General features: G+C 44.0%; 1 protein-coding gene across 4 annotated transcripts in view; it reads left to right on the forward strand.

Moving 5' to 3' along the window:
* Window positions 1–12,996, forward strand: part of rttn (rotatin) — a 32,433-nt gene that overhangs the window by 1,814 nt on the left and 17,623 nt on the right. For 2 of the 4 annotated variants that reach the window (XR_015098984.1, XM_086101781.1), the window contains exons 6-26: window positions 146–260; window positions 787–949; window positions 1,242–1,404; window positions 1,523–1,707; window positions 2,100–2,215; window positions 3,272–3,427; window positions 3,498–3,710; window positions 4,395–4,507; window positions 4,590–4,716; window positions 4,910–5,035; window positions 6,339–6,455; window positions 6,963–7,102; window positions 7,704–7,875; window positions 8,320–8,419; window positions 9,115–9,200; window positions 9,637–9,754; window positions 10,098–10,194; window positions 10,285–10,350; window positions 10,433–10,621; window positions 11,259–11,501; window positions 12,006–12,162. Coding sequence is in view for 3 of the 4 variants with exons in the window: in XM_086101781.1 (XP_085957907.1) it covers window positions 146–260; window positions 787–949; window positions 1,242–1,404; window positions 1,523–1,707; window positions 2,100–2,215; window positions 3,272–3,427; window positions 3,498–3,710; window positions 4,395–4,507; window positions 4,590–4,716; window positions 4,910–5,035; window positions 6,339–6,455; window positions 6,963–7,102; window positions 7,704–7,875; window positions 8,320–8,419; window positions 9,115–9,200; window positions 9,637–9,754; window positions 10,098–10,194; window positions 10,285–10,350; window positions 10,433–10,621; window positions 11,259–11,501; window positions 12,006–12,162 (2,962 nt within the window). In the remaining variant the exon portion in view is untranslated. The remainder of the gene's footprint in view (window positions 1–145; window positions 261–786; window positions 950–1,241; window positions 1,405–1,522; window positions 1,708–2,099; window positions 2,216–3,271; window positions 3,428–3,497; window positions 3,711–4,394; window positions 4,508–4,589; window positions 4,717–4,909; window positions 5,036–6,338; window positions 6,456–6,962; window positions 7,103–7,703; window positions 7,876–8,319; window positions 8,420–9,114; window positions 9,201–9,636; window positions 9,755–10,097; window positions 10,195–10,284; window positions 10,351–10,432; window positions 10,622–11,258; window positions 11,502–12,005; window positions 12,163–12,996) is intronic. The other 2 variants (XM_086101783.1, XM_086101782.1) reach the window with 1 other exon arrangement.

Consider the following 12,996-nt stretch of genomic DNA (forward strand, 5'->3'; position numbering starts at 1 on the left):
ATACAATGAATTTCTGCGTAGAATCATTGCAGTAAGAATGAGTGATGAATTTTCTGCAATAGCTAATGTATTTTATTTACTACATGGTTCGACTGTGTGGATGATATGCTTAGACTTTTTTTCAAATTCACTTCCTCTGAAAAAGTTCTTTAAGAAGCAGCAACCCCAACTTAGTGCGGGCCACCTGTGAGCTACTGCATGACGTCATCATGCAGGACTTCCCTGCTGAGATCTTCCTGCAGAGGCCCAATATTGCAAAGGTGCGCACTCTGAGGTTTTGCTGTGGGTGAAACATAAAATACAGGCTCGTTCCCGCAAATTACAAGCTGTAGCACAGTCTTATTGAAATGCAGTTCTGAGTGTGGCCCATTTCATTATATTCAGTCGGGTCCCCAAAATACTGGAAACGCCTCTCAGTATGATTTTTTTTTTTTTTTTTCAAGCAATACCAGTGCAAGTGAACTTTTCCTGCCAAAGTCTAATCATGAAAAGGACAATATCGTCATGTATTTTTTTAGCTTCGAATTATTGGACTAAATTGCATCGTCAATAATTCAACTTCCTTTGCTCATTTTCTATAGTGACCTTTACTCCAAATTTTCTCTCCGCGTCAGATCTTCAAGTCTTGTTTTTAAAGACCAATAGTGCACTGTCTCATCCCAAACACTCATAAAGTAGTCGAGCCAACAAGAAAATGTACACACCCGCTTGTACTTGCACAGACATTCTCGCTCATTGATGTCATTATACATTACCTTCTCTGATGAAGTCTTTTCCTGTCATCAGACTCTTCTGTCCCTTCTGAGGCTCGGGTCGGGGAAAGGTGAGGCATCTTACCTCCACTTGCAGGCGCTCTCCTGCCTGAGGCAGCTTTGCGTGGGGCTGAGGCAGAGGCTGCGCTTTCATCGAGATCCCAGCTTCCATTCTGCCAAGCAAGGAGGTGCTGCCCGTGAGTTAATATGACAGCATTTTGCATCTGTTGCATGAGTTCGCCTCTAATGTTCAAGTGAAAGGAATGGGTCAATGAGCTGAGATTTAGAATCATGTAATAACGAACATCCAGACAAATGGCTCACTCCTCTCCTACTTGAACCACTCCGTTTATTAGAGTGGAGGCCACAAGTTTAGCAACTACAGCATTCACTTTATCACATCGGAAGCTGCGTTAAAATAGATTCTCTTTAGAGAAAACAAATTGAGTAGTCTGTTATAAATGAGTTGGCTTTGTGTTGCTTATTTAGATACTGTGTCCCAGAACTCCTCCTACTCCCAAGAAGCACAGGCGACCCAGCACTCACAGGCTTCTTCCCCAGCGGCAGAATGCTCTCCTCGGCCATCTGTGGTCGGAGGAACAGGTCAGAGAGTTAGGGGTGATGGCCAAGATGGAGATGCAGGTTCCAACAGGTCGGCGCCTCGATATTCACTTGTTTGTGTTGGTTTTCATGATCCCCTGACAACTCATAGGTCTGTCCTTTATAGACTTGATTGGCTCATGTTTCTCTGCCTTCTTTTGTTCATCTAGTGGCAGCTCCCATAGAAGTGCAGTGGCAGCCCAGACAGCCAGACAGACACCTCCTGCAGATGCGGGCCGCTTGGCGCTGCCTGACCAGGGTCTGGAAGATGACCCGGATATGGGGTTGCAGCAGCTCACTTTAGCTCAGTTCACTGTTGCCACCCTGGAGCATGTCATACCGCTGCTTAAGACAGGTAAGACAGATAGAAACAGTTTGAGCACGAGCTGCTGATTGGTTGATGCCATTTTGGAAGTTAATGGAAGCAAACCCTTCTCAGGGTGATGTTTGGGGATAAATCAAATCTAAAAATTCCCATTTGACGTTCTTTTTGAATGGCCAACTCACTTCTCTATTCAAGTGTTGATATTTGAAGACAATTTCCAGATTCAGAGTTAAGATTTTTTTTCTAACCTGCTCTTATAATCAACAAAGGAACCAAACACTGCAACCATAAATTGTTTTAATATGGGATAAAATTTATATTTGTAAAATAATCAATTCTTGCGAAGAGAAATTAGGTTTTTCAATAGTCCACCAGTAACTTGTTTAAAAAAATCTCTGTAACCATCCTTTTGTATTTCTCAGATGGTTCACATGTGTTCTGTCGTGTTCTGGAGCTGCTGTTCGACACCGTCCTCCTGCTTGGAGACAGCATTTGTGAACTGGTCTGGGACGATCGCAGCCTGGTGGGGATGGAGCTGGCAAGTCAAAACACAGCTTGTGACAGCCGCTTATGCAGATGAATGGATGCGCCTTACTTGAATGAGGGAGGGGATGGTGTACTGGGTTTTGCCTCCGGGCAGTTTGCCACAAACACGTAGGCATACGCTACTCAAGAGCCAACGTGGAATTGATGCGTGTAGTTAAGCGGACGGAATTTCGGAATGTTACACGACTTTACATTTAGTAACAAATCTGTTGTGAGCCGAAGAATTTCAGTTGCCATTTTGGCTTGACAGAGTGTGCGTGCCGGAGATATAATGGGATTTCTCCCAAGATCTGGATGCAGTGGAGCTACATGAATTGTCAAAACTGAGACAACGACACCGGAGACTTGCTGATGCAGACAGTGTATGTGGATGTATATGAAACCCAAAATAGAAATGAATAATGAGGCGATTGGGGGAGGGGGGGGGGGGGGGTTCTGGCGCTCAATCCAGAGCCAGAATAGAAAATGGTTGGTTGGATCAATAATTGTTTTTTTTTTAATTTTTAAAACAACAACAAACTCGTATTATATATCCAAAATTTTATTCCCCCTCAGAATCATCTTTTAACCCTCCCCTCCGTTGAAGATCATGTTTTTCTGCTGTTGGTCTCATACTGGACACTTGTCAAGAAGGAGGGCCCTCAGGCCCTCTGCTGTTTAATACATGCCATTCAACGTCTTGTTGCCTGTTTTGTTATATTTATGTGAAGAGCATTTTGTGTGGCAGCCCTTGTTTTTGTTTTTTTTTTTTTGTCTGATGGGAATGCACTGACTAGTTAACCAGTCAAACAATAAACAGGACACTTACTGCCCCCTTCTGGTATTAATCAATTACTGTTTGCGAACAGAACAAAGTGTCTGAGAATAGACTGCTCTAGTTTCTTCCTTGTGAGAGAGATGAATCTGTATTTGGTCCAAAAATAACACTAAAATCCTTCCTTACATTCAATTTCTCATGTCTGCGTTGGCTGTCACCCACTATCCGCGCATTGTGTGGGAAATGAACGTTGATGTGATGGAACATCTTTCTTGCCTCTGTGTATTGTAGAAGGAGAAGCTGCAAACTTGCATGGACTTACTAGCAGATGTACTGAGTTACCATCAGGACAATAGCAGCCGTTCTCAAGTTCACCACAGAGTTGCGTACACAGGCTCGGCAGTCCTCACCATTCAATTCCTGCAGACCATTCTTTCTCCTGAAAAGGTGCGTGTGCTGACCTAACCTCTTACATAGTTGATTTCGTGATAGTAATACACGATGCTTTATTCCACAGGCTGGTGCGAATGTCCCAGAGAAGGCAGTAACAGCTATTTTTCACCTGTGCCTGGACAAATCATTTGGAATGGCACTCCCCAGCATGCAGGAAACTGCAGTGGCCTACTTGGAGCAGTTAAACTCTGACAGCCATGAGCTCTACAGGAGGGTGACCCGTGCCGCTCTGTGGATGGAATCCACTTGCAGCTTTTTGAAGGAGCTACAGGCTGAGGTATGAGGTGCATGTCACATACTTGCAGTAAAATGAACTTGCTTATACACTGACTGGACTTATGCAGTGGTACCTCCATTTTCAAACACAGTCCATGCTGTGATGCACGTTAGCTCCCAAGTACATTTTCCCATCAAGAATAAATTAAAGTGTGCTTTTTTTTTAAACATCGACGGGCAGTGTTTTAACATTTCAACATAATTAACTACTATGTAAATGTAAAGAGACATGAGTTAATGAAATAAAATAAAGTGAAACTCCTCGCACTTTAAAGACGCGCATATTGAGTAACCAGAAGATGTTTCCAGAGGCATAACTGTCACTTTGTGACTTTTTATAGGTATCGCTAAATCAATTTGAGTTATTTGATGCTAGCCATTAAATTGAGTGAAAGCGGAAGAAAAAAATGGTATTCGTCCCCTTTTGAGAAAACTTTGGACAAACTTGGACAGATTTATGAGTCTGTCCACGGGAATGCTCAAGAATAAAGATTTGGAGAGAAATGTGGAAACCACTGCGATTGACTGGGACCCAGTTGAGAGAGTTCCCCGTCTCTGACCAAGACCCTTCCTTAATTTGGGTAGGCTCTTCATCACCCGAGTGACAATAAGGTGTGATGGATGGTAGGTCAGCATCAAGGTAAAATCACTCCAATTCAAGCTAACGCATGATCTCTTTCTTAAGGGAGAGAAGAACTGGCCGGAGCTACTTGAGATGGCGGAGCAGGCAATAGAAGGCCTTCCGTTTCATGAACACTTGCCAGTCGTCAAGGAATGTGTTCATTTCTGTGCCTATTTGTGAGTGAAAGATTATTACATTCATCACCACGTTTGATTCATCACGTGAATAATCTTTGGAACTGATGTGGCTTGTCAACAGGTGGAAGTTTGACCAGCCCAGTCCAGTCCTCCAGACGGAGAGTCGGAAACTTCTCCTCAAGCTGCTGTCTCATCCATTGCTGCCTGTCAAGATAGAAACCTACACGTGCGCATTAGCTGTCGTCAAGGTGAGACTGTGCTGTCTTATGAGACAGACAGGAAGTTGCTGTTTCAATGAGAATTCAAGGCCCAAGCAACAACCCACAGCCGGCGCGCATGGAGCCACTAAGCATTAACTGTTGCTTCTATTGATGAATAATAACATGCTTCATTGAATGTTTCTGAAAAATGAAGTGACAGTTGTATGGTGTTTATATACAGGAGTGCCTCGGCATTCAGAATATGTCGCGGAAAGAATCGGGACTCTGCAGCGGGGTCAACTTCCTCCTACACCACAAGGTGCTGTATGAAATAAGCGCCTTTGGCCTCCAGGATTCTGCAGAGAAGGTGGGCAAATATTTCTGTCTTTTGAATGTAATATAGATTTGATTTGATTTCCACCTGCAGTCATTTATTTTAAGGCCAAGGGGTCAGTGGCGAGACTCATTCTTTCCTGAATATTCACAAGCACATCTGTGCATCAACTCCAGAACCTTACTGCTCAAAGCCAACATTCCCAACATTTTAGGAATTATTGTACAACGTCCATGCAGAAATTTTGTTCATTTTGAACTCATGTATCCGCATGAACATAACTGAATGTAACTCAGGTCAAAAGACATATCTTGCACATTCCTTTTCGGAACTCTGACGGACACAATTCATGTCTCATCTTTTTTGTACTTATTATTATTATTGAAAGATATCAAAGCAAGCACACAATTACATTTTTTGCAAAGAGCAAAGATGGCCAATATTTAATCAGTTTTTGTTCCCGTTGTGACTCATATTTGAAACAACATCCGAAGGACAGCGGCTGAGGGAACTCATATCAAAAGTTTAAGTGCACCATTTTTGCCTTTTCCCCCTAAACTTCTTTCAACAATTCTTGTACGAAAGCAAGAATACTATTTGTGTTTCAAGGATATCTCAGTCCCTATGGTACTGTTGACTCTGTATTAATAGAATACAGCAGTAGCCACACTTCACGATTTACCGTTTCAGTACAAGAACACAGTTTTTAAGAGATGAATGACCCAACGTGATCCACGATTGTGTTTTTTGCCACGGTCCCCTAGTGAGGCCACACCATTTATGAGTGCAGTTACATTACACGGATTGTGTTTTTTGCCACGTTTCCCTTTTGGGGCCACACCATTTATGAGTGCAGTTACATTACACAACACCCATTTTAAGACGCTCCGTGCATTTCATTCGAATAACGAGCCATATGAGTGAACGATACCAGTGAAGTTGTGGGTGTACTAGCTTAAGAGTGACCTTGAAGATGACTTCACTCTGGTAATTGTCTGCTGTAACACCCCACCGTGTCCCTTTAAAATGTTAATTCTCACCATTTTACGGATCCTGGGGCAAGGTCATTGATTGCAAATTCACTCTGGCCGGCCATCAGTTTCTTAGAGATGTTAGTTTAGGGTCCTGGTTGTGAGCAGAAATAGTAATTAAACAAAAGGCCCGCGCGGCAGTTATGCGCATCGCGGGCCTAGTAAAGCTCCCCGACATTATATTGAGGCCATTAAACTGTCGGCATCACGTAGTGTTAGACATTTAAAAGTCTGTCACTTGCATTACCTGCTGTCTTTATCCACAGCGCTAAATGCCACTCCGCCACTTAACCTGTGATCTACAGGTGAATGCCACTGCCAAGGATATCCTACTCTTCCTGCTCAAGGGACGATTGATGATGGCAGCATCAACCTGGGACAGATTCATTGCAGCACTTTCCCGGGTCATCGCCATATTACAGGTTTTGTGCTCGTGAACATTGTATGTGTACTGCACGGCTCACAAAGTGCTATCACACTCAAAATTTATGATCTGATATTAATGGGGAGAGGGGCTGGGGGGCGCCCCCATAATCAAAAGAACTGTGATCAAAAGTGCAAATGTAGCACTAGTGCACCAACAAGGGCAGTTTACTGAGTCTCATTTACATCATCCTTTTTTATTTTTTTTCCTTCTTGGGTGAGGAGGGGGATGCTGTTATTAATTGTTCCATTTCAGGCAGCAGAATGCCTGAAAATCCCTTTGACATATGCATGCCATTGTGACAAGGCTGTCGAGCACGATTTCATTCAAGGGAGCCATTCAGAATCGTGCCCGTCCTGTCAACAAGTGACAACATGAATACCACCCGTAATCAAACTGATGCATATTTTACTTACTCTTGTGCTGCTTAGCAGGAATTCCCCATTGTTCACTTCAGCGTCTGCCAAGACTGGTTAAAAAAGTGTCTTTTCTGTGTGTGTGGCAGAGTTACGCCAGCACAGAGGAGTCACTGGGAAGCTGTGTCCTGCTGCTAAGCGACATGTCGGAGGCGGCGAGAGATGACACGTTTCCAAGCACAGCCAAGTTAAAAGCAGCTCTCAGACTTCTTTTCACTAGACAGCCCACGTGAGTCAACATTCGTAATGATGTCTCCCTCTAAGGGGGCTGTGTGTGCGTGCGTACACACATGTGCATGCCATATTCCTGCACAGAATGTGTGTGTGTGTGTTTTTCTATGCTCATAGCATGGCTCTTCTGTTCCTCGGCTCAGGCAAAGTGATTAGTTGGCTCTCAGGGTCTTTTTTTTTTTTTTTTTTTCTCGCAAACCAGACAAGCTCTTGAGACTTTTTGTGATGGACATATTATTACAGTCTGTTGCTGTCGGCCGATCGGCTCATCAAGTCATCTAAATGCTTTGCGAGGTCTGTGTAAAACAGCGACTCGGTCCCAGTCTATGAATATTGATGGATATGGAAATTCACAGCCGGCCAGTCGATGAGCTCCGGTGAATTTTGAACACATAACAGATTTGTCTGCGCTGCTTGACACTTTTGTTAGCGATTATGTGAGGAGTATTATGCTTTTGTAGAGGCTTGTGTATTGCCATAATGAAGATAAAAAGCTTTTTTCCTGGCAACACTAAAGTTGATTTATGTGGTCATGCTGAGAGAAGATGATTATTTTCTTAGGTGGGTTTTCAATGAACTGCTCTGTTCATTGTAAACAGGGTGAGACTAGCAGCGGTTCAACACATCGTGGCCCACCTAACTGGCGCAGATCATGCCAAAACAATCAGGCCACAGCTGGACCAGTCGGTGACCTCGTCTCTTCCTAATCTCTTTTGCATCAACTACCTGGTGGACGTCACCCTTGACACCAACAGCAAGTCTGTACTGAAGGTATAAATAGACATTACAGTACTCATAAAAAGCTGTGAATATTTGGCTTTGGGCGGAATTATTATTCCTATTCCTTTACAGGTGAACTTTGACCTTCACGAAACTGTCCAACTGTTCAATGTTTCTGTACTTTTTGCTGTGTTCTAACATGAAGCGGAGTGATGACATTCACAACAGGATTGTATTTAATTTGCAAAGCGTCCACATCTATAGCTTTCTGTGACTCCTCCAGTCTCTCTGTTTCTCTGTATGCAATCTATGGACGGTAATTCCAAATTCAGTGGTCACTTCCCATCAGAGAACAAGCGTCCTGTTTGAAGCCTCGCTACAGAGAGGTTTCATGTTAATTTCTCCCACGATGCATAAAGAAGCGTTTGCAATTCCGATCCTTATGAGACACTGAATGAAGTTGCGGCGTGTACCTGTATGTTTGCTGTTAATAAGGTCGAGGCGGTGGAGAAGCTCTTCTCCATGCTGTCTTCAGACACTGTTGACGTGGCTCTGAGAAGATCTGCTGCCGAGCAGCTGTCTGTGGTTCTGCAGGGTGAGCTTTCCCGTAAAAACTCCTTACGCTTCTTTTCTGCAATTCTCATAAACTCACCTTTTAGTTTGCATCGGCGTTTCCCACCACATGCCTGAATGCTGTCAAACCAGGAGTAGCATTGATGTTTCCTCCAGAAAAACTGCTGACTGGTTACTTTCTTGGGGCCCCTGCTTACTTCGAGTTCTTAGCTTTCTAAATTGGTTTCACAACACACTCTGTCTCGCTCTCATCCCAGGGTTGAAGTTTCAGACAATGCAGCAGAGTGCAGTTGCAAACAATTGCAAGGCGAAATGCGAAAATGGTCACACCCAAAAGCACACTTCCCCGGAATTTAGTCCAGTCCTTTAAAAAAAATACGTTTCCGGTCGAGTCAAAGGGTAGTTTGTGTCCATTGGTAGTCTGAACAAATCAATCATACAATTGGTTCCTTGAGTCTGAAGAAACAGTAGTTCGACTTCCATTTCGCTCTTACTTGCAATTTTGTTCGAACTTTGTGAGCTGTTTTAAGAGTTCACACCCATCAGAACTGAATAGAAGATTGCTTGTTCAAAGTTTTGTTTTGAATCATATGTGCATGTTGTAGTTAAAAAAAAAAAAAAGAAACATTGCATTGATATCTCTGCTTTCCCACTACATTTTGTGCTTTGAGCCTATGTTTATAACTCTGTGCATTTTTTACTCTCCCTTCTCTGCAGCAACAACAATGCATCCAGTCCTGAAGAAGCTTGGAATAACTGACAGAGTTATTTCCTTCCTTACTGACAGTGTCAGCGGTAATAAGGTAAGCCCAAACCATAAACCATGGAACACTGTCGTGATTCAAGCCAAATGGAAGCAATCCTGGTCAATAAATAATAGCTTCCTCTGTATGACCTCAGTGATGCTCACATGTAAGTTCACTTGTTGCCAGTGGATGCCGACGAGATCCACTGAGGCATTGTATGATGGAGAGCTGAAATGGCCTGCCGCGACAGTGTCAGACAGGACCCGGTCAGCTGTGTTGTTAGCTCTCCTGGCCTTGAATCAGACGCTGTGTTTGGCTGCATCCACACAGACATACAATGAGGTGTCGGCAGCTGCTGCTTGCCCCACCGTGTCACTTGGGGTGCCAGTCAAGGAGTTCACTTGTATTATGTGTGCGAGACGACTGCTCATTTTCTTCCTGACACTTTTAAACACGAAATGTATTCTTTATTTTTTTTTGTCCTTCTGCTCAGAGCTTTGACTGCATGCTGGAGCCTTGTGTGTGTATCCTGAGAAAACTGGTGTACGTTGATCCATCTCTGAGGAACAGCCTGGCACAACACAACCTGCTGCTTATCACTCTGCTCCGAGGTGCATTGTTTTTGAAAGACAACTTGTTAATAACTCAGGTTGCTACCGTGTGGGGTGGGTTTGGATACAAAAATGAAATGATTTGTAGATGCATCGCTTTTAACCATGTTGTGACATACTGTAGGCATGTGTAATAATTGGCAGAAGAAATGTGCTCGATGAAATCAATTGTTGCTGGAGAGCTGAGCAGGGCGTGGTTTCAGTGTCTTGGCGCTCCTGTGAGCTGAATTATAGAGGCATGAAGGCAATCAGCCTTCATATTTTCATGTATTATGTACATTTACATTGAGCATGTACAGCACATACAAAATGTATTTATTTGCTTGCTTTGTCTTCTCCGTAGCATCTCTAATCATGAAGGCAAACAATAACAACAGGGGTGAGGTTGCGGTCCTCATGAGTTTACTGCTCTTTGATGAAATAAGCAGCATGGGAATATGGTGAGTTTTAACATCTGCTTCCTATCTATCACAAGCATCCATTCACAACTTTGGCATTAGCTCTTACGGTCATTTTTTGGGGAATATCAGGTCGGACAAGTCACCCAACGATGACCCTCTCCCGACATTCTCCCTCCCGGTCGTCGTAGTTCGCAGGTAAACTTTGAGACCGCTGTCATCAGTCTTATTTTGCTTGCTCATCACAGTTTCTGTCTAAGTGTCTCTTTTACCCACCGAGGTACAAGATGCCGTTCCAGGCCGTGAGCCATCATGCTGTCAGCCCTTACCGTTGCGTCCTGATGCCCACCTCGGATCTACTGACGTTAGCCCCTGCACGTCAAGCCTTGCAGGTGGTCTGGAACGTTGCTTGGCACTGTGGTATAGACAACCTGCTTGAAGATCCCAGTGGCTCGACCAACAGCGCCAAGTAATGCGCTTGCATAAGAATGTTTTGAGTATTTGGATACATTTTCACTGCGCTTCTGTTAGAGTTAAAAATGTGTTTACAGTGTGTTTAAAAAGTGTTTTAGCAAATGTGAATGTGTTTAATGCATGGGGAGGGGGAAAACTTTACATCGGGAAAAAAATGTCTAGGGTCTGTATCTGGCGGATTTTCATCTGCTGGAGGTAGGTCTGGAACGCTTCACCCCGTGAAAAGTCATTCACCGCATTTTCAAATGAGGACCATTTCAACGGGTCCCCGAGTGCATCATATTCCAGATGAAGAGGGATGTTGCCTCTGTCTCTGGCGTATCCTCCTGTGAAAAATTTGTCCTGCAACATGTTTGATATCTTGCATTTCATTTGTCTTCATTTCCCTGATATGTTGCCCAATTGAAACAGATGAGCATGACATGCTGTTTTTGTCATTGCGCCTTTATCAATGTTCTTTTTTTCTGGAAAATTGTCTCCTCGTCATTTTCCAAACTGCTGCACCTATCACCTGATGTTCCGTGGTGCCCTCCAGAGGAGGCTCGCCTCACACTTTTCAAACCTTTGTGCAGCTCAGTCTAAGCATGCTTTTGTGTGCTTTCAGCAGTCATGCGTTGTCGTTCATCCCTCAGATTCCATGCGGACCTGAAGCTTACGGAGGCCCAGGTTGCATCCCTGCGAGCAACCCACCTTCCCAGCGCCCTGCAGGACTGCGTCCAGGCTGTGGTCATGGCGGCGGGACACAGTTCTGTGATCGCCGCCCTCTCCAGGCTCAACATCTACTTGATGATCGACGCAATGTCCGCCCCTTACACAGCCACCCACAGATGTAGAGAAACGCTACACCCGCTCAACTGGCAAGCTGCCGTGACCAGGTGCAAACACACGTTGCAACCTCCAAAGTTGAACACAATCCCTCTCGGTTTTTTCCATGAATTTAGTGGGGCAGCCAAAAACCAGAAAATGTGTGGGATTTCGTCCAAGCTTTTATTTGTTGTTGAATTAAATCAGCTGAATGAATGAAGCTAATTAAGGCATGCTCTTTATGACTTCCATTATCTTGGCTGCTTCTGCAACTTAGCAGAACAGTGCGGGACGGCACTAAATTAAACGTCCTCATGGCTCAGAAGGGTAATTTCTTCTTCTCCAACAGTGCACAGCATTCCGACGTGCTTATTAAAGCATTGAAAGGGAGATATGATTAAATAACCTTTAACATTGACACATTTTCAAGCAGACCGATTTATGTTAAAATGTGCGCGTTTAATTTGTCATAACAAAACGGACATGTATTCACATTGTTTCCTCGAAGATTAAATCGCATATTCCTTTTCATTGCTCTCTGATTGTGATGGTCTTTTTGCTCTTGCTCCCCGCAGATTTCTCCAGGTGCATCCAGCCTCTGTGGAGGACGAGAGGCTGCTGGCGTACGTCGTTGCATTTCTGAACACATACTTCAAACATGCGCACGCACACTGGTCTGACCCAGAGGACAAGGACCTGCGCTGGATGTTGGAACTGCTTCTCAACGAGGTGGTAGGCAGCATATTTTGGGGGGTAGAAAAGCCCAGCAAAGCAGTAACGCGTGCACCTCTGATATGGTAATCCAGTTAAGTCTCCTCTCCAGCACAGATGGTGATATACTGTACCTGTAATCAAAGCAACAATACCACCTCTAAATATTTAACACCTGCACAAAAAAAAAAGAATAAATAAAATAAAAGCACAAGAACAATCTCAACACAGTTTGAAGCTTCCATCTCAGACATGCGGCAGTGATGACTTCCTGGGCTTGGATATCTGTTTTTGCCTGGAGCAAAATACTTGCTGCTACCTTTTTTTAAAAAAAAAATTAATCAGCTTCTCATTAATATGTCTGTAAGGAGGGAGGGGTGCATATGTGCGTGCTTGTGTAAGCAATAGCGCCCCCCCCCCCCCCCCCCCAGTCTTGGCACCCACAATAGATTCAGATTGAATGCCTGGTTGCTGTGAGACACACCGCCCTCACTTTTCTGTAATCACACAACAGCATCTGGTGCTTTCTCTACATGCATTGGTGACCCACAACAATGTAGTCCTCAAGATAGTCTCTACGGCAGGGCCACTCAAATACAATCAGTAAAAAGTCCAACAAAGATACACATTTTCTCTGTCCAGTTTTCTTTGAGCAGCGGACTTTGAACACACTATCGCATTGTCAAAAATGCAGACTGCTCCAAAAATGAAAGTGAGAGGTAAAAACTGCCCTCACAGCAGTGAACTCTGAATGACCCAGTAACTGGCTATGTTAGTGGAAGTATACGCCTCGGTGTCTTAATTCAGGTGAGTCGAACTGTCTTCATGCTAGTGTGTCGACCAGAACACCACTTA

Source organism: Hippocampus guttulatus, chromosome 21 (assembly GCF_054856545.1).
Source record: "Hippocampus guttulatus isolate MCC_2025c chromosome 21, RoL_Hgut_1.0, whole genome shotgun sequence".
Classification (NCBI taxonomy): Eukaryota; Metazoa; Chordata; class Actinopteri; order Syngnathiformes; family Syngnathidae; genus Hippocampus; species Hippocampus guttulatus.